The sequence below is a fragment of the Bactrocera dorsalis genome, chromosome 2 (assembly GCF_023373825.1).
Source record: "Bactrocera dorsalis isolate Fly_Bdor chromosome 2, ASM2337382v1, whole genome shotgun sequence".
NCBI classification, from domain to species: Eukaryota; Metazoa; Arthropoda; class Insecta; order Diptera; family Tephritidae; genus Bactrocera; species Bactrocera dorsalis.
In genome coordinates, this window is record NC_064304.1 from 50,370,297 (window position 1) to 50,397,328 (window position 27,032).

At 37.5% G+C, this 27,032-nt stretch overlaps 1 protein-coding gene across 6 annotated transcripts in view; it reads left to right on the plus strand.

Annotated features, from left to right (window-relative positions):
- The window catches only part of LOC115065727 (Down syndrome cell adhesion molecule-like protein Dscam2), a 138,452-nt gene that overhangs the window by 31,197 nt on the left and 80,223 nt on the right, over positions 1-27,032 (plus strand). For all 6 annotated transcript variants that reach the window (XM_049447426.1, XM_049447428.1, XM_049447425.1 and 3 more), the window contains exon 4: positions 16,050-16,192. In XM_049447426.1, the coding sequence (XP_049303383.1) occupies positions 16,050-16,192 (143 nt within the window). The remainder of the gene's footprint in view (positions 1-16,049; positions 16,193-27,032) is intronic.

Consider the following 27,032-nt stretch of genomic DNA (forward strand, 5'->3'; position numbering starts at 1 on the left):
CTGGTGCGTTAAAATTTGCTATCCTTAGCGATTGTCCAGTGAGAATTTCACGACATTTCATTAATTGGAAGTGAAGTTATAGCGTTTTAAGTGTCAGTATGTTTGTGTTATCTGTGCGAAAAAGAGCTTCAATCAAAGAGGTAACATTAACACTCCAGTGCTCGCGCCCCTTTTTGTGCCGTTAGTAGTCGCGCGTACTACATGTGTAGAACATTTTAGACATAAGGGTTTGAAACGAAATATTTGTAAATAAAAAAATTTGTTTTAATAATAATAAGTAACAGTTTATTATAAAACCAAATCAACCAAAAAATATTCATTTTAAACATATTAGGAACTTAAAATCAGACTTCTTGCGAATAGTTATTCGTAAAACGTAAAAGTATATACACAAGTTGGTCTACTATTGTAGTACGCGCGACTACTGGAGTGTTAAATTTTGTTTTAGAATTGGTACAACTTTTACCGAAACGTTTTAATTGATGAAACAAGTTTGGTCGTGAGGACATAAATACCGATCAACATGTGAGCCAATTAATATCTGTGATCATCGGAAATTCCATCGAAACTGTTCGTGAATTCATTAAAAATAAGCCGAAATCATCATTAAAATTCATGGAAATGGAATTGGACATCTCTAAGACATCGATTTATAGTATTTTGACCGAACATTTGGGCTTACGAAAAGTGTGCGTACGGTTTGTTCCGCACAAATTGACTGACGACCAAAAATTGCTCAGAATCCAACATTCGATGGACGATTATTAGACCAAAAATCACATTTTAACCATTAACCACTCCCCGTATTCACCTGATATGGCACCGTGCGACTTCTTTATTTTCGGAAAAATGTATTTGCCCATGAAAAGAAAACGTAATGTAGACGTAGAGGCCATTCAAAAGGCTTGCACCGGTATACTGGGGTCCATACCGGCGAACGAGCTAAAACACTCGTTCGACATGCTTTTGGACCGTGCAAAAAACTGTATTGCTGCAGAAAGAGACTATTTTGAATAAAATAAATTGATTTCACCGAAAAAACATTTGCTCTGTTTTTATTTGGAGCACACCTTGTACAAAAAATGCGAATTTCGTGGAAAAATTAGGTTTAGAGCCCCGTACTACCTCGCCGGTGTGAGTTACCACTTTGTCGCAATGGGCACTTTTGTAGAGTGTTCAATTTTGAGAAATATTTGTCTAAAGTGAAAGCGATGCCATAAAATGCGTCTGAGTTATAGAAATTTGAAGATAAAAAATCAATATTGTCGTGTAGTTTCAATGGAAAATGTTTACATGTCTTGGTCCAGTCCTTAATGTAAATATTAAGGGCTAAAATTTTCAGGAAATTTTTTTAGGGTATTAGAAATTTTCATGATGGGTTTGAAAAAAAGAATAGTTCAAGCATTCTGATTTCCCAAATAAATAACATCACAATACTTTCTTATTTGGTTTGGATAGTGAAAATGATAACTTGATCTTGTAGGGAATTTAAAGCTTTATGATATGATTTCTATTTTACTCCACTGTCACAAAGTTATTCGAGGTCAAATTCAAACCTTAAAACGTAAATAAAAATTTTGTTTATATTTCTTCACAAAATAATGCCGCAAAATGAATGGTTTTATGCTTTTGAATATTATGGAAGGATATTTTCACGGTATCTAAAGAAAATCTACACGTATTTTTGGCCCAGCCTAATATACACATATGGGTATCTGTTGCATCTAAAGATAGAAGTTTGCGGCAATTAAAATTAAATTTATCTTTAAAATTATTTAAATTCAACTTAAAAATTCCTTAAACTGAAATTTATAAAAGTAGACATATATGTATCTGGAATCAAACCCTACTACAAAGTTTTGTTTAAACCACTAGTTTAACTTTCCTTTTGTAACTGACTGATATATTGTCTGAGGAGTTTTTGGAAAATTGAAACATTTAAGGAAGAACTAAGATCGGTTGTAACCGAACACTTTATACTCTCTCAATTTGCAAGGATCAACGACGGGGGAATACTTTCAGACATTAATTATTAGAAGAAACCCCTTAAAGTATTCAATCAAATTTGGTATATTATTAATTTATGTACTCTTACACACGTTTGCATATTGTGGGTGGTAGATTCACCTAGTGCCACATTTACTACATTTTGTTGCGTTTTCTATGGGGTATGGGGTATATGAGATATAAACCAAAACAAATTCTATATAATGGATATTAGAGCACCAAGATCTAGACCATTTTCATTCAAATTTATTAATTCACATTATTTTTAAGAATAAATGCGCGCTAAATTTCTTTACAGTATCATACAACTTGAACAACTTAAACCGACATACATATTTGGCATAAAGTTTGGTAGAATAACGAAAATAAATATGTATAGAAATGGGCCGTTGGAGTAGTTAGAGGATCAATTGAATACATTTTCGGTACTACTTGTTTCCGTTATATACTTTGTGGATAGATATTCAAGAGTTGGTATCTGATGAACTCAAAGAATAAATAGTTTGTATGTCGGGTTTGTGTTGCTGCGGCAAGTGTATTTATACGGCATTCCATTTTCATCGCATTTTATCCAAATGGCCAATTCCCCCTTATGGTAGCTACATATGTTTAAATACTTTTCCTTGACCTACATATTTAATAAGTCCTAATTTTTCTCTTGTCATATTGTAACCACATCGTCTTCGCTATCTTATATTTGGTTATACTACTGCGGGCAAAATATAGTAAGATTAAATTAATTTAAATTTCGGGCGAAAACGCATTCGTTTGTTTTCGGGGCTGGTATGACTGTCAGTGACACTGCAACTGATAATTAACACGTCAATAAAATAAATTAATTGGTGCTTACGGATCGACGGCTAACAGTCAGAAGATATCTTATTGGCATCGTTGGAATATCGGAAGGAGCGGTGAAAACCTTTCGGAAATATTATTTGGGCGTAAGAAAAGTGATAACACGATTGTTTCCAAAATCACTAAAGTTTTTCGACACAATTCTTTCCGACTACCAGGATGACCTAGAAGCAGGTGATAAATCAGCCGAATATCGTGGCAAAGATGAGCCGAATCCGAAAAATTAACTTAAACATCTATTTCGAGGATTGGAGAAACGTGAGCATAAGTGTATTGTGGATAAGGGGGATTACTTTGAAGATGACGACGTAAATTTGGCTCTGCTCTGAGCTATTTGTTCAAATTTGTGTTTTGAGCTCCCTCGTGAATGTTCCTTGCAGTCACGTATCTATATTTGTTGACTATGTTATATATAATCTTTGGCGACGACAAGGCTAGGAATGCCGCTGGCTGTCTGTGTATATGTTAACCTTCTGTATCTTCCCGAAGATATTCAGTAGAACTGCACAGGCATTTTCTATATTTAGCACTTCCGTTTGGAAGATGCTAGCTGACTTTGGTAGATACATAGAGAGATATATATACCTATCAAGATCCACGGAGTATATATCCGTCTTTACTGCTCAGTTTATTTTGGACCATTCGGAGTAGATTGAAATATTATCCTCCTCCTCTATAGAAGAGATACCGTTCACGTCTGAGGCTATTTTCTCCTGAAATTAACTATATAAATTCAACCTTGGGAGAATGTAGTTTTATTTATTTAGATTTATTTTGAGCTGGTTTAGAATATCGCTATATATGTACATAATTCTTCCCGTTCCTGTTTATTTAAAATTTTCACATAAAGCTATGTATACACGAAAGCTATTGCCATATAACTTCTTTCAATAGGACTCGTAGATTTTCCGGAATTTACGGCACGGAAATATAGACTGTGTGATTTAAAGGGATTTCCAATTGTAAATCTTCACGTATATAATATTTCTGTAAATTTTTAAAATAGATTGAAACATATTTAGTCTGAAATTAAATTGTAATAATATGGTGGAACAACGGTATACCAAACAAACCACAATTATTTTAAGCGACAAAGACTTTAAGAAAAAAATCCATATATTCAAACATATGTATATTCTACAAGCGCTGAAATTTCAGTGCAAAAATTTTTAAATAAAAAAGTTGACAAAGAAATAAAAAATCGACTCTACATTCAAACATACATACCCGTAGATAAAAGCAGAACACGGAAAAGTCCTTCTTCTGCGTGCGTGATTCACACAAAAGTTTGAAATCTTAAGCGATCCTCTCCAAAGGATAGATGGAAACCATACAGTCATCGCTACGTTGTTCGCCGCATTGCAACACAAATAAACTCTAAAAGCTAAGGAGTTTTTTGCCATAAAAGAACTGCTGCTATGTAGTTGTAGGAACCGAGATTTGCAACGTGAATGTGCTGAGCATGTGCGCTTAGAATCATATATAAAAAGTAAAGGCCAGCGGAGGGGTGAGTGGTGAGGAGAGAACCAGTGCAGGGAAACTTGTCAAAATCAATGTTGAGGTTTTGATATTGCGGTATGACACAAAAAATGCGATAAAAAGTCAAAGATGCACAAAGACAGCACATACACACAAATTCACACTCGACGCGCAGTTATAAAACGGACTGCTTAGTTTTCTTATAAAGAATAAGAACAAATTTGAAAAGGAGAAAGAAAAAAGAGAATATTGCCGGCGAGAAAAGAAAATGCTACATTCATTTGACAGAAAACATGAATAACCGACAATACAGAACAATGAACCGGTTGCATGAATGGGGCTGAGTCTGAAGCCCGGCAGACCGCGGGAGAACGGGTTGATATGCAGCGCAGTTAAATATACACGTGGATTGTTACTTGCAGCATTACTGCTCATACACTCCCCGGAACGTATGAAACCTGAAAGCGTGGGTTCGACTATTAGCGACTCATGCGTGCAGAATGTAGCTATGAAGGGAAAAATCACTTCGTTGGCGTAAATATGTGTAGTTGAAATGTCGAGTGGATGATTTGAAGTGCGTGGTGGGGTTAAATGATTTATGCTGTCATGACTATTAAGAACATTAAAACGTCACCAATGTATATGTCGGCTGTCTGATTCAAACTAAAGCTGACTAAAGAGATAGGGAGAAGAATAAGAGGGAACGTGTTGAAAAATGCTGCTACACATAGGTTCAGTGGTAGTGGCTGTGTTCGAAAGTGTTTTTGACAGCTTTTAACGAAGATAGTCGCAAATGAGTTTGAGATTTGGTTTATGGAAGTAGAGTAATGTAGAAAGTAAAAATACTCCACTTTAAAGTAATTTATTCTAGCTTTGTAAAAGCCTTGCTGAGGATTATACACTTACACTTAGTATTACCTATGTGGTTTACTTAGGGGCCTGTGTTTGAAAATTTCAGTTTCATCTCGAAACATTAGAATACTTTTGGTTTAGAAGACTGGACTGTGTATTATGCTCATAATTCGAATTTGGAAAAATGCTGTATGTGTGCATCTCGAAAACGTGAACTAATTAAAACAAAGGCAAAATTCACATTTGCCAAATGTCTCTCGCGACATGCTGAAACCAAATACGCATATACTTTTGCTTAATTAACGGTTGTTTGTAATACATATGTGAATTAATGGAGATAGATATAGATGGAGTTATTTATACCTGCATTTTATCCTTATATTTATGATAAGACGAGTAGAATTCCGCATCACTGTCTACCATGCAATCAATGTCCTGAGTAAAAATTAAGTACATATATTGATGAGGATTGTGGTTTTTTACATTCTGAGGAGGCTGGTATTGCAGATTGATGAAATTGGCGTATTACCGATAAAAAGCTATAACTAAGCCGTAAATGATGATCCAATTCTGTAATTACATATGCGGCTTAAAATGTTTTGGAAAGTGAGCGAAGCGGAGGGATCCTCCATAATAACTCAAATCTTACAATCCAGTTAATAAGATCTTTTCACTTAACAGTACATAACTAACGCAACAGTTTTACTATCGGAACAATATTTTTTGTAAAAAGCAATTTCGGTTGACTAAACGTTGCGATCAATACGTAACATACATATTTCAGGAAAGTTAAGTGAAAGTATGTTGGATAAAATATAGTCTGATACCAACGATGATGATTTGCCAACGGTTTTCAATCCTCGATACAGTTGTTAAAGTAAATTTTCGGAATAGCCAGAACTCACACGTTGCTAAATCAGGCGAATACGGCTGTTGTGGCAAGATATTGGCGAAAATTCGCGAATCAATACAGTATGCGACAGTGTGTTGTTGTGGTGCCGGCCTCTTTTTACAAATGACGAATAATAGTATACCTTGTTGACAGTTTCGCCGATCGGAAGGAATTTGAAGTGCAGCAAACCTTTCTAAGCGAAGAAACCCGTCAAAATAACGACGTGGTTATTTCGGTTTCGGCTCACCTTTGCTACGATATTCGGCCGATTGATTTGTTTTAAAGTTGAAAGCATATCTGTAGTTGCAAGGCTCATCGCCAGTAATAATGCGTTTCATGACATTCTGGTATAGTGCTTTCATTTTTCTTAGGACCGAATGATCTTTCAAAAAGATGGTACCTGATCCTTTCAATATTCCAACGATGCCAGTAAACTCTCTGACTGTTAATCACATCTTTAAATGGGGGCACAGCTATTCTCTTCCTTGTTGAAAGAACCATTGCTCAGTCTAAAAGAAGCTGAACAATTTTTATACTCTTGCAACCAGTTGCTACAGAGTATTATAGTTTTGCTCACATAACGGTTGTGCATATCACCTAAAACTAATCGAGATAGATATATAACCATATATACATATGTATATATAAATGATCAGATTGACGAGAATAGTTGAAATCCGGGTGTCTGTCTGTCTCTTTGTCCGCCCGTGTAGCTCAAGCTGTAACTTGAGTAAAAATTATGAAACTTAGTGTGCAGGTTCCTTAGTACAAAATATATTTCGAGTTCGTAGATGGGCATAATTGGGCCACAAATCGCTATTAACCTAAAACATACAAAGTGCCATAACGAACTACTAAATAAGGATATAAAAATGTAATTTTGAATGTTTTTGAAATGCCATATCTCGGGACCCGACTAACCGATTTGGACTAAGTATAGTACGTAACATTTTTTGACCGAAAATTTTCCAGATCCAATCAAACTGTTCAAGACTCTAGATATCGAATATTTAGACCCAGGTACCTATAGTTGACTTTTGATAGAAAATGTCGGTAAATGTGTAATATATATAACTGAAGACTAGAGATACTCCTTCCCTTAGAATGGTGTGTCTGTATGTCGAACATGGGTTGAATCGAATTAATACTTCCCTTAGCCCCAATATACTTAATATAAAGATTTTCGAACTTCCGGGTTACTTTATACCGCATATGTATATCGGCCAATATGTGAATTATCTCAATGAAAATAACAGTGTATCTTTGTGCCTAAAATAGATAAATTTATTTATTTATTTAATAAACCATACGCCAATCGGCTTTATACATCGAATAGTTAGTAAAAATATACAAAATGATATAGAGATATGAATGTGAAAAGTGATATATATACACAATCGGTTGAATGTAAGTAAAGAGTTAGTGGTAGATAAACAGTAAATTTTTGGTTTGCGAGATGAAAGCTTGATATGTCCCTCCATAAAAATCAATGTCTGCGTGTAATGAGTTTACGAGATTAGCAATCCTATTATTTGGTCCGTAGTATACGTAGTTTCGTTGAGTCTTGGTTGTTCTTAACAGTCTGTTATGCCTGAGCGAGAGGCTAGCAGGAGCAAGCTCAAAACTGCTGAGTGCTTCTGAGGAGTCAATCAGACCGTTGACAATTTTGTAGAAAAATGCCGCATCAGCGACCATCCGACGCGAGGTTAAGCTATTGAGTCTGAAACGGGAGCGGATGTCCTCAGTGGAGAGTCCCTGCATCCTTAACGATTGATGGAACGACAATGTCTTGCAGAATTTGTTTTGAATTCTCTCAACTCGGTTGATTTGTGTATCAGTATATGGAGACCAGATAACACAGCCATACTCTAATATAGGCAGTACAAGTGAACGGTAGAGTGTGACCAGAGAATTCGGGTTGTTGAAATCCCTTCCTGTTCTATTGATGAGTCCAAGCACTTTAAAAGATTGCACAGTTATTTTGTCAATATGTTTTGCAAATGTAAGTTTGTTGTCTATAGTAATTCCTAGATCCTTGATTTCGGTTAATTCCTGTAGATACTCGTTGTTGAGTTTGTAGTTGGGGACGATGTTGTTATGAGAGCGTGAGAAGGATACGACAGCGCACTTTTTCGCATTGAGATCGAGATTATTTTTAAGGCACCAGGTTGTTAGGCAGTCGATATCTTGTTGTAGTTGTGTGACGTCGGAATCGTTAGAAACAATTCTGAAGATTTTCAAATCATCGGCATATAGCAGACATTCAGACTGTATGTTGTGTACAATGTCATTGATAAAAATATTAAAGAGTAGTGGTCCTAAATGCGATCCCTGAGGAACTCCAGATGTGACCTCATATTCTCTAGACAGATGTCCATCAACCCTGTCTTGTAGGAACCTGTCAGTTAAATATGAGATAAGCCAATCCAGTGCGGTGCCATTGACGCCATATTTATTTAGTTTTGAGACGAGTATCATATGGTCAACACGGTCAAAAGCTTTACTAAAATCGGTGTAGATTGAATGTACCTTTTGTCCTTCATTTAGTGCGTTGAGTATATAGTTGACATACTGATAGAGATTTGACACAGTTGATCTGCCACCCACAAATCTATGTTGTTTTATAGTGGTGATCTCCTTGAAGGTTAGTGATAGTTGAGGCAGAACCAACTTTTCAAAGAGCTTGGCTAATGCTGATTGGATGCAGATGGGCCTGTAGTTAGCTACTTCAGACCTTAGGCCGCTTTTGTGTATTGGACTCACATAAGACAGTTTCCAGGCACGAGGGAAGCAACCTGATTTAAGAGAGTAGTTAAAGATATGAGTGAGGGGCTCACAAAGCTCGATGGCGCAGTTTTTTAAAAAAACGTTTGGTATTCCATCTGGTCCGGCACCCACCTTTGTTTGGATTTAATTTCAGTAGCTGCTGCAGAACATCATTGTATAGGACCTCTAAGCTGTGAACGTTGGTTGACGATCCAGTTGAGTTAGCATCAACGAGCTGATTGCCGTGAGTATGTGTGGTGAATGTAGTCTTGAAATATGAGGCGAAAAGATTGCTAATATCCGGGCCGATGTCAGCTATTTGGTCCATCCAGGACATTGAGGATGGTATATCAATATTATTTTGTTTTTTATCTTTTGTAAATTTCCAAAATGCGTTGGTGTCAGACTGGACCATGTTCTCAACTTTGTTTACGTAACTACTGTAACATTCCGCACTGAGTCTTTTGCAGTCCCTCCTTAGAGTACTAAAACGGTTGTAATTGTGTTGGTTTTCCCTTTTCTTGTATTGAGTGTGTGCTGATTTTTTGAGCTTAATCTTGTTTATGAGTTCATAGGAGAACTAGCAGGGATAGGCACTGATAGATTTTTTGTGAACCGGTACATATTGTGATATTCCTACTTCAAGGGTATTGTATAACCAATTGACTTTACTTTCAATGGTGTCCAGTGCGTACAGTACCGTCCAATTGACTCGGTGAAAGAAAGCGTTGAGGCTGACGTAATCAGCTTTCTTGAATGAGTAAGTGGCTGGATTAAAATGCTCTAAGTTCAGTTGAAATTTTAGATTTATGACGAAGGCAGGATGATATTTGTCCTCAAGAACGAGAGGTAAGATTTTATCCACGTATTTGGAAGCATTCCAGTAAAGCAAGTCCATCGTATACAAATTTTTCGCAATCGGCTCTGGGGGTGCTGCTTGACAAGTTGAAGTCACCAACGATTATTAGCTTTGCGTTATTGTATTTGACATTGATATAGTTGAGAGTTGTAAGTAGTTTACGATAAGTTTCTAGTGTTGTAAGAGGCGGCATGTATACACATCCAACAATTATATTAAGTACAGTACCTATGATTTTTACGAATACCAATTCCAAATCTCTGTCATCTGTGGTAATTAAATCGGCATGGATGTGACGTTTGACGGCGATGAAGACGCCACCACCACGATCTAGACCAGTGCATATTGAATCTCCATCTCTTCTAAAAATTTTATAAGTGCTATCAGTTACCTCGCCACCATTAATTCACGAGTTTAACCACGACTCAGTGATACAGAGTTGATCATGACCACTAGCCGCAGATACTGTCATAAACTTAGACAGCTTTGTCCGAAGGCCTCTGGTGTTTTGGTAATAAATCTGAAGGATTTTCAGGTTTCTTTTTCTTACTGATCGAACGAAAATTCTTGTTCACTAGCTGCGGTACTCCTCGAATGTATTTTATGGTTTTGCTCGTGTCACCATTTTTGGCGAGAGTATCGAGTTCGGATCGTAGCTCACTGAGAAGACTGCTGTGCTGGAGTCTGATCAGATTTGAAGGTAACTGTCATTCCATCGCGTTGGTTAAGCCTGAAAATCTCCCTAGCATCGGTCGCTGAACGAGTCTCAATGAGCAGCGAAGTTTTGTCGGCTTCCAGTCTGTCATTACTAGCAGCATTAGTAGCTTCAGTGATGCCAAGGGCAATGACATTACTCTCTCTCCTTTTTCGATCGTTCATCTCCCTTATGATGTCTTCCGGAGATGATACATTCCTGTAGGAGTTGAGCTTGTTTTCTACGGAGGAGATCCTGTCACTCAAGTTAGAATATTTTTTTTCAATGGCAACGTTCTGCTTAGAAAGCTTGTATACTTCTTTCTTGAGTTCAGCGATACTCTCCCCGATGGTTTGTTTAAAATTATCAAATTTGTTATTGAATGTTTGGGAAAATTGTTCGAATTGCTTCTTGAGAATTGTTTCTAATTTATCAATATTGTCATCTCCACTAACATCAGGCTCCTCATCAGATGCAATGTAGATGTCTCTAACACTAGCCTCAAATTCACTGCATACGGTGCACCTCCACTGTATGTCATGTTTTTTGATTTTAGTAGCAATGACATTAAATTCTGCATTACCCAGTTTCAGACTTTCAACGTGGTACCATTTCTGACATAATGCACATCTTAGACCTTTTGTATTTTTTCGTACTGGTTCTGAGCAGCTACCGCATGCGCTAGCATCAACTTGCTTTTTGGGTGGCATGTTGAGTATTAATGTATTCGCACTTACACAAATGTTTAAATGTTAAACAGACGTCGGTAGATCACTATTGTTGTGCAACAATTGTACAATATTGTGCAGAAGTAAATAAGTTGTACTTATGAGTTTACTTATTGTTTTTCACTTATAATTCAATCATTTTCAATAATTTTTAATTATTTTAACGGAGCGTTCTTAAGATACACGTCTGAACGGTAGCCCTCAGAGTTTTCAGTGAAAACTTGGCCTAGCCCCTATACTCGTATAACTAATATCAGGATTTTTGAATATCCGGTTGACTTTACTCCCTTATTTGGTTCTACACCTTACAGTATTTCGCAGGCTTTGATTCTTGCAAGTTATAAGAGTATAAAATGTTGCACCCGAACTTGCCCATAGTTGCTTTATTTACTGTTTTTATTTTACTTTAATTTACAGTAGGGCATATTAGTTGCATTTGACTTTGCTACAATATGCGTTAAGGGATCTATAGCAAAATAACAGAACAAATTTAAAATTCAAAGCTCGAAGTACTAACAAAATAAAAAATATTTTCTTGTTAATAACGAAATGATTAAAACGCAGGTTTCTCAAAAATAATCTATTCAAAACACTCGTCAGTTGTCTAACGCAGATAAGCCGCTCTGGCAATATGAAAGCCGGAATATTTCCAGTATTAATTTTTTCGCGGAAATTCGTGTAAAACCTAATATAAAATGGTTTAGTAAATTGATTTATTGTGAATTACGAAAAAGTGAGTATTATTTACATGATTTTGCCGTAGAAAATTGAAGGGAAAAACCATTTAATATTACAGTTAAGGTGTTTGTGAAAAACAAAATTTCTGTTTGTAGACTGCGCAAATAAAAGTTCATTTACGTTGATGCCATATAGACGTATTGTACATATACATATAGCATATGTATGTATTAGGGCGGGTCGATTTAAAAATCGCTCATTGCTCTGTGAAAATCGTATTCTAGGGATCAAAATAAGAAACTTTGCCGAAGGAACCATACCTCTAAAACGAATTTTGATGTCCCTCAATTTGGGTCGAACTTTTGGGTAGGGGCAAATTTTGAAAAATCCCACTTTGACCCATTTAGAGTGCTCCAATCGAGTCCAAATGTATGACCGACCCCCACTAACTTTGAACGGCCGATTCACCCTTGCCAGTATCACACCCACTGGAACTCCCCTGGGGGCTCCCCATAAATCATTTCAAAAAATCACCATTTTTGGCCTTTAAATGAAAAAATCAGCTAAATGGCTATGTTTTTTCTTTATTTTTATTTATTTATTTATTTATATATAATAATATCTATTTTTTCTCTTAAGAAATTTATTTAGTCAGGACATATGTAAATGAAAAAATTAATTTAAGTGAGTAAGAAACTAAAAAAAATTATTGTTTGAAGTCTTTTTTACTTTCAAGTCTGGGCAATTTCGCACGGCTCTCTAATGTCGTCGCCATAACAGCCTCTACATTTTCCCGTATAACCCGTTTGGAAACGGTAGCTATCAATTGAACATGTCGTTTCGTTCCTTGTATGTGTGATGGAATTTTTGGATCATTAAACGGTGGATCATCTCGATTTAAATATTCTTTCAATGTATCGTACGGAATGCTTCGCGTGAATGGTGGTTCACATACGATATTTATATCATTCAAATTGATCATTTCCGTATAACTTGTGCAATTAAAGTTTATATCTGGTTTTTTATAAACTCTAAGTTCCATTGGCTCGTCAACATCGGTTCGATAGCGTAGAAATTTCTTGATGGCACAGTCGCGCATTTCTTTCCTATCATCAAACAACATTGATAACAAGATATTTTCCGAATGCGCATAATATGAATTATCTTTAATTACTTGATTGACAATTTTGCATAAACGAGGTTCTAGAAATCGTGACCAACCAATGAACTTGAAAGTAATGCACTGCCGTACACGACAGAGCTGTAATACTTGATATTGAAGTACATTGGCACATAACATTTAATTATAAATTCAACCAGAATTCTGAAATTTGCATCTGGATTTTCCGTTGTCACATATAATCGCAATAATCTAGCGGCCTTGGTGAGCCACCGAGAATGTACAATTTTCCTTGGTTTGATGTTAGCCAGATCCACCGGAACCACGCCGCTGGAAATTGCATGGGCCATATCGTATCGAATCGGTGAAAAATTCTTTTTTTTCTGGAGCAGGGGCATATTTTGCAACTCAATTTTCTGGAAGCCCTCCACCACCTAAAAATATATAATAATAAAATAATTAAAAATGGTTGACAATTATAATAAATGAGTGACAGCAATAACTTACCGGAAGAGTTTCACAAGTTTCGATTTGACGGCTCAGTTTTGCGGTTGCCCATCTTGGTCCAGTGCTGGTTGATTTATCCAAAGCTTCAAACAAATGCCGAAACGGAATTAATATATCCAGTGATATATTTTTATCGTTGAAAAAACCATTTCATTTGGTTGTTTTGTATTCAGCGGTTTCATGTTCCAGTCTTACGTAACCAATCAATTCAGAATGGGGTTCTCTCAAAATAACAAGATGAGGTTCTTTTACCATCCTAGTATGATACTTCTCATCAATTTTATCTATCGTTAAAGTATCATCTTTTCTGCCATCGAATGAAAACGCTAACAAATTGGTATCATCTAACCTTTTGCGAAGCACTTCTTGTCTGCATTTCTCTTTGTCTCTGCGAACTTTCGATTTATCCATGATGAGAGGTTTCCCATGCTTATCTTTAATTTTAAAATCTTGCAAAAGAGCGGTTCCCAATGCTGATGCTACTCTGTCAGGCACAACAAATCTGTCACATACCAAGGCAAAGTTAAAACAACCGTATCTCTCTGTGTATTGTGAACTTGTGCTTCTATCCATATCTTCTTGAACCGGTGTCGGTGCGTATGTTGAATCATCAGGATCTTGGTATGTTGGCATTGATGACATAGACGTTGCTCCTTTCTCTTCAGTTGCCATCATAAATGCATTCATTGTTAGTCTTCTTTGATTATGTTGATCGTGCATGAACTCTTTGATTATTACATACACTTTTTTTCAGCATTATTTCCATACCAAGTTTTTCCCAAATTCCAATCAACTTATCTTGTACTTGAATACTGAATAATTTATGGGAAAACTTTTTTGTTCTGTTTTAGCACGTTCGCTTATGGAAATCTAATATCTCAAGATATCCAGATGGGTTGGTAAATTAAGATCAGTCAAATCAGTAGACACACCAAAAACAGTAACATCATGCTTGGGTATATGACTCATTGGGTTTTCGATAGTTGTTGATGTAGTTGCTACATCTTGCGGTGTAGAAGATGGTGGATTCATTGTAAACTTTTTGATTTGGAATGGTCACTTCACTTATTATTTTTTTTTGAAATACCATAGTGGTTATTGCTTTAGTTCTCCTCACTTTCAGAGGTAATAAGAATGAAACGGTAATTTCAATTCTATTTCAAAATTTGCCCCTACCCAAAAGTTCGACCCAAATTGGGGGACATCAGAATTCGTTTCAGAGGTATGGTTCCTTCGGCAAAGTTTCTTATTTTGATCCCTAGAATATGATTTTCATAGAGCAATGAGCGATTTTTTTGCCTCCCCACATATCGACCCGGTCTAGTGGGTATATATTCTATGTATAATATATTTATATATCATCAAACATTTATACTGAATATTCTAGCAGTGTGTGATGATAATTAAATGTATTAAATATCAAGCATCACTATATTTTTGTCACATATTGCTACAGATAATATTATTTTTTTTTTATATAGAACCATTTATATGAAATTATAAATGATCGCGACTGTCGAAACAGACTACAAGCACGCTTTCTTCAGTTATAATTAGGTTTTTATTATACATATCTGGGACGTCAGTATATTTTGCTGGTGAAACTAAGTGAGTTTAAATCTATAATATTGAGTAATAAGATACAAAGTATCATTGTGCTCTATTTCACCCCAACTTAACCTTCCTAACTTGTTTTCAACTTAAGCTCTGTTTTCCAGAAATATTCCAAAAGTGGATCGCTTTTCTTTTTGTGTGAATGTAGCAGTCAAAGTCTTTAATTCTAAGTTGAAACGTTTTCTTTGATAAAGTTTAAAATGCGACTGTTAATATTCACGTACAAACATTTTTTACTAGTTGATCTTTCATTCGCAAACTTCCATGACAATACAAAATACTGTCACCAAGGTTGTCTAGGGACTCCAAGTTAATGAGGTATCTTCATTTAGCTTCTAATGCTTTAGCTTTGATTTCATAAAGGTGAAGTGATTTAATGTTGTATTCTTTTAAGAATTGTTGATATTTTAACACAATTGAGATTTTACCACATGAACACAAATTTCTTCGGGATAGAAGGACACTGCAAATCGAGTAGTTTATTAGCGTTCGCCAAGTCCTCGTGTGACTTAACCATCCTGCAGTAAACCGCAAGAAGACAGCAGCTCGTACCTATTCCTTTTTAAAAGACAGAGACATTTAGGTGCCTTTATTTTCAGCTTTATAATTTCCTCCCATATCAATGTGGTCGTCACCTATTTTGCTCTTATCATAAAGCAATTTGATACCAATGATACAAGTAGAATACAAAAAAGCCAAGAACCGAAAACTGAAAACACTGATCTTCTTTACCAGCACAAGTATAGAATTTTTCCAGTTCCAAATTTAGTTATGATTCCAAGTGAGGATTCCAACAAAAACACTAAATTATCAACCATTATATAGTCTGCGTACGAGTACAAATGTTAACAACGGTAATAAGGACATTTCCTGGCGCTTAATGTTGCCACTTTTACCAGCATATCCGCATACACTTTATGTTACAAATACATAAAATAAACACAAATTTACAGCATTTTAATTTTTTTTTTACCAATGTTATTGTTGGTGTCTTGCAGAAAAATTACTGGTAATGGCACATTATATTTCCCACCGTTTTTGGCGCAATACTATCGCACAGACGTGCACGAGACGATATATCGTTGTCGAGCAGCCAACGAAGCTGGCACTGTGTTGAGCCGGAACGTGCAGCTCCAAGCAGGTGAGTACAAGAACTTTCCACAAAATATGCAACTCACATAGTTATATATGTACATGTGTACAAGAATATGTAAGTATATATAGAAAATTCTGCTTTTAACTAAATAGGTTTTGAAGTTTGTAAAGGAAGAGAGAGTGCATTGTCAGAGACGGACAGGACGTGATTAAATTAAAATTATTTTTACCAATAAATTTAGTTACATTTTTGAGTAAATTTCAGTACATTAAACACATATTAATATTAGAGCCGAAGAAATGAGTATATTTTATGGGATACATTTAAAATACCGGCAAAATTCAAATGTGCTTATAACGTAATGCCGACAATCAAAATCTCGAAATGTAGAATCCCGACAGTCAAAATACCAACAAATCAATAAAAGGTGGCGTTGTTCGTTTGAGGTCTTCCGGACTTCGGCCCTCGGCCAAGAACACGATCAGGATCATAACCCTTAGTCAGTAGAATTTTCTTTCTGTGCTTCGATAGAAATAAGGGTGAACAAGGTATATATTTTGATGTGTCGGCATTTTGAACCTCGGCATTTTAATGTATCTCATTAAAAATAGAAAGTATATATATATAACAAGGGTGCAATCGATCGTTTTATACTTTTTTAACTTGCAAAAGGATGGGTAGATGAAGGAGGATGGAGTCATGTGTAGAAGTTCACGCAAGTGAGGAAAGTTCTCTGATCGCCATTCACTTGGGAGTGGCCGGAAACGATTCTTTTACATATGACTCACGACTTCTGGTCTTTGACCAAGTATCCTCTGGGTAGCCTAAGAACATCCGTTTGAAGGCGAGCTAAAGTGAGAAGGCGAAACATCCCCTGCATAGGGTTGAGCGCTGGGTTTGGGACTCGCCACGTAAAAAAACACTGCCAATAAAAAGTAGTAACCAGCCTCGGATGAGAGAACCCCCTTTTGATGACGACCACGGCAAACGAATTAAGGACTATGATTTGAGGGCATGCACCTGGAATGTCCGGTTTCTTTATTGGGAAGATGCCGCTGCCCAGCTGGTTGATGTCCTCGTGAAAATAAAGACTGACATCACCGCCGTCCAAGAAATGCGATGGACGGGACAAGGACAGATACGAGTAGCTCCTTGTGGCATTTACTACAGTGGCCATATAAAGGAGAGCAAGTTTGTTGTGGGATTCGTGGTGGGAGAGAAGCTCCGTCGCCGAGTACTAACATTCACTCGGGTGAATGAACGTCTAGCCACAGTCCGCATCAAAGCGAGGTTCTTCAACATATCGCTGATTTGCGATTTCTTTGGCACTACGGTCGGTAAATTCAGCCTCCACGAGGAAACATCCCCAAATGGGTTGAGGCTGATCGACTTCGCCGGGGCCCGAAATATGGCTATCTGTTGTACTAGATTCCAGCGTAAGAAAATTCATCAAGCTACTTGGCTGTCTCCGGATCGAAAAACTACCAACCAGATCGATCATGTTGTGGCCGATAGGGGTAATGCTCGAAAATTCTACGAAAAACTGCGGCCGCTTACAGAAGGTTTCAAGGCCGCAGCATTATCTTGTAGAACCCCCAAAGGTGATCTAGTCACCGATGCCCAGAGCATATCCATCCTGCTGAAAGGCAGTGAACGTACAACGCCAGAATAAGGCGAACCCGATTCCCCAATCGATGACGATGGAGCAGAGGTGCCCGACCATGAAGAAGTTCGAATAGCAATTGCCCGCCTGAAGAACAACAAAGCGGCAGGGGCCGATGGATTGCCGGCCGAGCTATTCAAACACGGTGGTGAAAAACTGATAAGGAGCATGCATCAACTTCTTTGTAAAATATGGTCAGACGAAAGCATGCCCAACGATTTGAATTTAAGTGTTCTATGCCCAATCCATAAAAAAGGAGACCCCACAATCTGCGCCAACTACCGTGAAATAAGCCTCCTCAACATCGCGTATAAATTTCAATCGAGCGTATTGTGTGAAAGATTAAAGCCCACCGTCAACAAACTGATTGGACCTTATCAGTGTAGCTTTAGACCTGGAAAATCAACAACCAACCAGATATTTACCATGCGCCAAATTTCGGAAAAGACCCGTGAAAGGAAAATCGACACACACCACCTCTTCGTCGATTTCAAAGCTGCTTTCGATAACACGAAAAGGATCTACCTTTATACCGCGATGTCTGAATTTGGTATCCCCGCAAAACCAATTTGGCTGTGTAAGATCAAAAGCTCCGTCAGGATCGCGAAGGACCTTTCCGAGCCTTTCGATACCACACGAGGTTTCAGACACGGTGACTTCTTTAATCTCTTGGTGGAGAAAATAATTCGAGCTGCAGAACTTAATCGAACAGCTACAATCCTTTATAAAAGTGTACAGCTGCAAACCAAACTCTATACTCATTATTCCCGTCCTGCTATATGGTGCAGAGGCTTGGACGATGACGACAACTAATGAGTCGACGTTGTGAGTTTTCGAGAGAAAAATTCTGCGAAAGATTTATGGTCCTTTGCGCGTTGGCCACGGCGAATATCGCATTCGGTGGGCCGATGAGCTGTACGAGATATACGACGACATTGACATAGTTCAGCGAATTAAAAGACAGCGGCTACGCTAGCTAAGTCATGTTGTCCGGATAGACGAAAACACTTCAGCTCTGAAAGTATTCGACGCAGTACCCGCCGGGGGAAGGAGAGGAAGAGGAAGACCTCCACTCCGTTGGAAGGACCAAGTGGAGAAGGACCTGGCTTCGCTTGGAATATCCAATTGGCGCCACGTAGCGAAAAGAAGAAACGATTGGCGCGCGGTTGTTAACTCGGCTATAATCGCGTAAGCGGTGTCTACGCCAATTAAGAAGAAGAAGAACTTGCAATAAAGCCAGGAGGAAAGTCTGCCAGACGTTCGAAAATCCTGATATTAGTCATATAAGGGCTCGGCCAAGTTTTCTCTCAAATTTATCTATTTTGGGCACAAAGATATACTGTTATGAATAAAACAAGCTCTCTTATTGTATTTTCATGGGATAACTCACATATTTGTCGATATATGCGGTACAAAGTAACTCCGAAGTTCGAAAATGCTGATATTAGGTATATGGGGGCTAGGGAAGTATTGGTTCTATCCAACCCATTTTTGCAGACATACCATTATGAGAGAAGAATTATACCTTAATTTCAGTTATGTACTCGTATTGACAGATATTCTCGATCAAAAGTGAACTATAGGTACCGGGGCTTAAATATTCGGTATCTAGGGGCTTGAGCTGTTTTTATTGGATTTAAAAAAAATTTGGTCACAAGATAGCTCACACTAAATATATTATACGTTCAACGTTTTATCCCGTTATATTAATGCCTTCTTGATTTGTGTACTGGAAACTGAACGGATCAAATGGAATTTAAAATAGTGCTATATGGGAAGAAGGCGTGATTGTTGTTTTTAATACTAAATTTTGTCGAAATCGATTGGTCGGCTTCTGTGATATGGGATTTCATCAAAAAGTGGGCGGTGCCACGCCCATCGTCCAATTTTCACACCGGCTCCCATAAAGCTTTCTCATAATATCTCGGTGGTAAAATTTAATATCTCGGGCGTAGGTAGGTAGGTAGGTAGGAGTGCAGCCCTATCGGGCTCAATTAGCACTGATGTGCCATTTTGGTAGACTATTCGTAGAACCTCCTGTAGCTGCTGTTACGTTCTACCTTCTCTCTCAGTGCCAGTGCCCTGTTGTGGTAGCTGTTATTCTGGAAATACTTTTTCTTGACCTATTTAATAGGTCGTTGGTTCTTTTCCTGTCGTATGTTGGCCATAATTGTTTAGTTATGACGCATTTTGTAATGTTTTTCCACCTGTTGTTAGCAATTTGTTGAAATTGTCTATTGATCTCTCCTTTGATCGATCCTAGCGGGCTCGGTATGAGCTCCGCCTCGGATTCATTGAGGAAAGCTCCTGCCTTTGCCAACTCATCTGCTTTTTCGTTACCGAAAATGTTCCTGTGGACGGGAACCCAGATCAATGTCTTATATTGAGCTTAGTGCTCTCTTGCATTTGTGAACTATACTGGAATTTGTCATGGGTGAAGACAATGCCAGGAGGGCCGCCTGGCTATCCGTAAATATAGTTGCTTTATGTATATTCCCGTCGTTTTCTAATATAACCTCGCAGGCTTTTTCTATGCCTAGTACTTCTGCTTGGAAGATGCTAGCCGAGTTCGGTAGACGTATAGAGAGAGATATGCCCAGATCAGCGGAGAATACCCCCGTGCCCACTCCGCAGTCCATTTTGGACCCGTCGGTATAGACTGAGGTGGTACCCTCCTCTGCAATTGAACCTCTTCTCCATTCTCGTCTAGATGGTATCCTCACCTGGAAGTGTCTATTGAAATCCAGCTTTGGGAGAATGTAGTCTGATTTATTAATAGTGAGCTTGTTTAGGATTACACTATGTCCGTAGTTCTGCTGATTCCAACCTCCCAATTCTTTTATTCTTATCGCCGCAATAGCTGCTGTTTTTTGAATAAAAATGTCCATTGGTAGTTGATGCAGGATCACATTGAGCGCATCAGTCGGACATGACCTGATTGCGCCCGAAACCCGCACATGCTGCTCTTTGTATTCCATTTAATTTTCTAATGTTGTACTGTTTAACGTTGGCCACCATACCAGAGCTCCATATGTGAGTATGGGTCTTATGACCGCCGTGTACATCCACATGATTATACTTGGTTTGAGGCCCCAATTCTTGTTGACGATTTTCTTACAAGTATAGTAGGCCATGTATGCTTTGTTTATTCTTTTTTCTATATTTATTTTCCAGGACAGTTTGGCGTCAATCTCCACCCCCAAATACTTAGCTGTTGGGGATAGAGTGAGTGTTATGCCGTTTAGTACCGGAAGTTGAAACTGAGGTATTTTGGTTCTGCTAGTGAATAGCATCAATTCTGTTTTGTTCGGGTTAACTCCTAGACCATTGTTTTTATCCCATAGGTTTAACCTACGAAGTGCTCTTTCCATAATCTCGCTGACTGTTGAAGGAAATATACCTGATACCAACAACTCTATATCGTCTGCATACGCTACTGCTTTCACTCCTCCACCGTTTAATTGGAGAAGTATTTCGTTCAGCGCTACAACCCATAGAAGCGGAGAGAGGACCCCCCCTTGAGGCGTCCCTCTACTCACATAACTTGTTTGTGTTGCAGCGCCGTTTGAAGCTATAATCTTCCTATTCTCGAGCATCGATAGTATCCATCTGCACACAGTGTCATCTATGCCCCATGCGCCAGAGAATTAATTATCGTATTTACTTCTATGTTATTGAAGGCGCCCACTATGTCTAGAAAAGCAGCCATGGTGTATTGTTTGTGGTGTAGTGATTTTTCAATCACACTTATCACCTCGTGAAGGGCGGTTTCGGTTGATCGGCCCTTTATGTACGCATGTTGGGACTTCGATAACTTATTCGCCATTATTGTTCTTACGTGTGTATCTATTATATTGGCATTCTCGTGTGTTCTTCTGCCTGGTTTCGGAAGGAACACAACTTTACTCCTTTTCCAATTTCTTGGGATGTAAGATAGTTGAATGCTTGCTTTGTATATATTTTCAAGCCTTAGAACCATTGGTTCTACCAGTTTCTGCAGCATTATGGGCATAATCCCGTCAGGACCTGCCGCTTTAAATGGTGCAAAACTATTTATGGCATATTTAATTTTCCTTTTGTCTACTATTTGGCTTCGATAGTCAGCTGCGTTCACCGGTGGTTCCGGTTGAACCCTCGTTGAAGGTGTTTGCTGACTCCCGGGGAAGTGTGTTGTGATTAGTACCTCCAGAGACTCTTTTGCCGAGGAGGTCCAATCACTTCCCTCCGACCTAATGTAGGGAGTATTAATGTGATCTTTGGATAGCATTTTACTCAGCCTAGCGGCTTCTCTGCAACTTTCAATCGATGTGCAGAAAGATCGCCATGAGTCATTTTTAGCTTTCCTGACTGCTTTTTTGTATTCCTTCATGAGGTCTTTATATGGCTGCCAGATTTTGGTTCTAAAACTCTCATTGAAAGCTTTCTTTAGTCTCAGGCGTATTTAGTTATCAATTTATCGAGCTTTTAGTAGCTTTTAACAGTACGGTTATATGGAGGGTAAGCGAGGCTTACTCAAACAAGAGTGGAGGGCGGGGCCCCCTCCCACTTTTTCAAAAAATTATGACCACAGATGTCCCTTCCTCTGTACTAAATTATACCTTAATGTATTGTTTTGTTTTGCCCCTTTATAAGTTTTCATTTAATGGCGTTTTGTGGGCGTGACAGTGGTCCGATTACGTCCATCTGGGAACTCGAACTTTTTTTGTACCAAGGAGCCCACATATCAAGTTTCATCAAGATATCTCAATTTTTACCCAAGTTACAGCTTGCACAGACGGACGGACGGGCGGACGGACAAACAGACAGTCAACCGGATTTCAACTTTTCTCGTCACCCTGATCATTTATATATACATATAACCTCATAACTATCTCGATTAGGTTTAGGTGATACATATGTATGTACAACCGTTAGGTGAACAAAACTATAATACTCTGTAGCAATGGTTGCAATAGTAAAACTTGAGATGTCTTGAAACTTGGTATGCGCGTTCCATATTAAAAAACAAAGATTGAGTTCGTAGATGGGCGACATCGACTCACTGCGAATTTATATATATGGGTTATACGAGTATAGGCCTACTGGGGAACCGAGCACCCAAAAATAATATCGGTAACGAGTTATTTGCGTACCTCTGTGGTAATGTGGAACTGCAAAATACCCAAAAGTTGTTTATAAAATGTCCAATCTAATATTTTTCAGCAGTGGCAGCATTGGCAAATGTTATAAAAAATGAAAGTTTTGACAACTCTCTCTCGAACCAAAGAGATTCCTATCAAGTTATCTATGACTAAAGGTAGAATAGCCAAATTTACTCACGATAATTAAGCATCCCTCTCGACACCGTTCACTCCCCATACAACGGTATAGTTCAACATTACTAAAGCGCGATAAATCAATAACTAAACATGACATAAGTAGATATAAAATTTTACACATCGTAGTAAAAATTTGACGATGGGCGTGGCTCCGTCCAGCACATATCTCGATACCCGACCGCCCGATTTCGATTAAATACGAATGCTTTTACATTATTATGCCACAGTGCTAAAATGAGCGAAATCGGATTACAACCACGCCTACTCTCATGTAGAACGATTTTAAATTTCATTTGATTCTTTTATTTTCAAGTACCAAAGCAAGAAGCAATTGATTTAACAAGATAAAACTTTGCACTAATAATTCCTTTAATGCATGCCAACTTATGCCAAAAATTGTCCAAATCCAATCAAAACTGTTCAAGCCCCAAATACCGGAAATGTGGACTGTGGACAGACATATGTGGACAGTATCTATAATAGATTTTTGACCTGAAATATCGATAAATTTATGGGATATACAACAAAAATTCAAAGAAAGTACTCTCCTGATATTAAAAATCAGCTAAAATGGGTCAATACTTCCTTGTGCCCCATATATCAAACAATATGTGAGTTATCTTAATGAAAATGAGAGAGCGTATTTACAGTGAAAAGTGTCTTTGTGTCTGAAATAGATAACATTGGGCGATAATTTGATCTAGCCTCTATATAACTAATATCAAAATTTTCGAACATCTGGCTGACTTTACTTCGAGTACCTTAACGGGCTATAGCAGTGTGACGCATGAAAAATTAAGCGATTTTTGTGAAATTTTTTAAGAGAAATTACGAGATTGAATATTTTAAACTTCTTTCAACGTAATAAGGTATATTTTCAGCTATATTTTAAGATTTTGTTTTACAAAAATGTTGGAAAAATTACGGAGTTATGGGCTGTCTTCGTAGGTGCCGAAAGTTTATTAAACTCGAAGATATTTCCTATACAATGACCTACGATCTTTGAAAAATATCAAAAGTTAACAAAATGGGTGTTTTAGGTATAAAATGGTGGTTTTTTTTAATGCCAAATTGACAATTTTCAACCAATCAAAAAGATCGTGGGTCAGTAAATCAAAAATAAACTTGGATTTAACGTACACCCTAATGCATATGCCTGTGTTTCGTGATTGATTTTCGTATTTATCCAAACGTTCGCGTGTTTCCCGTGATATTGTTTGCTGGTTGCTTGGCTGCTAAGTCCGCTTTTGTAGTCAATGTTTTCCGCTCACTCGTAGTTAGCAAACAAGTTGACATCAAAGCAGCGTGAAAAGTAATCATTTCACCACAGCATACCTGTAGGCGAAATTAATCAAGATTTTCTCGTGCAACACAGCAGCTGCTGATAAGAATGAGGTTACTTTGCCAGTGTTGACACTATTATCACCAAAAGGCGTTGAGCTCTAATTACAAATACATAATGCTCGATACAAATATGTACATATATCAGAATTTACTGTACACATATACACACCTACGCCAACAAGTTGATTGCACTTCCAAAGCTATTCGCGTTCATTTGTCATGCACTTTATGTGCCACATCAATGCGTAAAAAAATGAAATAGCAACAATTAAGAGCGATAAAATATTTCCAGTGTGACAGTAAGTTTTTCACCTATTTTTGGATTTCTCGTAAATATTCGTAAATGCCGTGATACTCTGCCGATAAGCCCGTATGTGCACAAATTTGTTTTTATTTACCTCAGCACTTTTTTGCTTTTGCGTTTTTCCTACGTCAATTTTAATTTACTGGCGAAAAATCTGCTGATACTTTATTTGTTTGACTTCCACTGGTCGCGAAAGCAAAAAGTACATAGAATTGGTAAGGCATGAAATGAAAAAGTGTAAAGCAAAGAATTCGGGAGTAAAAATAATACTGTTTACGTATTTAAAACATTGCGAGCAGCCATTTGTTTGCTGATGAGCGACGGTTAGCGGCAGTTGGAAAGGGGCAGCGTGCCAACCGATCCTATATTATTCCCTTAAAAGCTCATTCAATATTTATACTTGGGGTTTCATAGTCTGACTCCTACCGTCACATTTATAGTATATGCAGGCGGCCTCGAACATTACAACGCTCAGGCGGTCGAACTTTTGTGTTATTTGCTATTTGGAAAAGTTGTTAGCCTACACTGGAAAAATTGGTTTCAATGCTCAGTTTGAATTAGAACCAAGAGAAAACAAATTGTAACTCCTACGCGATTTTTCTTGGTTTGTAAACAATACTGAAAATATTCTGAAAGCACTTGGCAGTATATTAAGTCATAAGATAAAATATTTTGACATTTGCATTCAACTTCACTACATAAAATCTGTTACATATTATCGATTTCTCAGATTTTTAATACAAGGTGGGTCCCTAAGTAAACAGGACTTTTTGAATTTAGCGCCACCTCGTGACGCCATCTATATGTCGACTGGTGCGAATTAGAATTTGCTATCTTTATCGTTTGTCCAATGAGAATTTCATAACATTTCATTGATTGGAAGTGAAGTTATTGCGTTTTAAATGTCAGTATGTTTGTCGGTGCGGAAATGAGCTTCAAACAAAGAGCCTACATTCAATTTTGCTTTAAAATTGGTAAAACTTTTACTGAAACATCTCAACTGATGTAAAAAGTTTATTGCGGTAATGATTTGAACCGTGTAAAAAGCTGTATTGATGTAGAAGGACACTATTTTAAATAAAATAAATTTATTTTGCCGAAAAAACCATTTGTTCTGTTTACTTTGGAACGTACCTTGTATGATAACATATCTTTAATTCAGTCCACTGCCACTCACGCACGTAAAGTATGCATCGTTTTGGTTAGAGAAGTACAAAATATACAAAGTTCATATTAGTTAGGTATATGATCTAACAAACTATAAACTAAATGATGGCTCGGCCTTATACGAAGGCTTTATTTATTATTTCGGGATTTGCCAACCCTGTTGTTGCAAAATGGCAACTCACACATTTATCTTAAGGTTTGGCATTTTTGATGTTCTATGTACTAAGAACGTTTGACAGAGGAGCGGTATTCGTGTTGCCTACAGTAGCTTAAAATATTCATCTCGGCTAATCGTGAATATGCTTGTACAATTATTTTTTACAATTTTCGACGTGGATAAACTCAACACGCAATCGTGCGTCGATGAACTATTTATGCTGTGCGTAAACTGATGACGCAAGATCGCCATATGACTAGCAAGAAATTGAGACAACTACAAAATTAGTGGAACCAGCACATATTCAATATTGCATAAACTCTTGACTGTAAAAAAATTGTAAATGTTGTACAAGTTTCAACGGCTCTTGAAAAGGCTCGTGTCAGTTGGTAGAGAAAAATATCGAAACACGGCTATGACATCGTAACAGACAAAACAAAATACTTTTTTAAACTGGACTTGACTTGACACGTGCAGCCACTCTCTGCAGCAACATGTCGCAAGATTATGAATGGAGCTATTTCCGTGACCAAAAATGTCAAGATTTTTGATTTTTCTTCAACTTCAAATTTTTTATTTAATTTTAACGCATTTTTGAATTGTGTGCCCGCAGTAATCCTCGCCTTGTCAAAAATTACTGGACATGTATTCTAGCTGCAGATACTAATTGTCCAGATCTGCACATGTATTACAAGCGTTATGCTCGTGTTCTATGTTGCCAGATGAACAAAGCATTTATACTGTATGCAAGGTGAGGTGAGTGTAAAACCTAAAAACAAGCTTACAGTTATCTATGCAAATATTGTACAACTGTCACATTTTGTATTTTATGTTGAGCTTTTTTCAACCGTGTGAATTTATATTCGCTCATTCACAGCAGAGACCAGACTCGCAACCACACTTGGGTGCTCACTAAACGCACACATATGTAT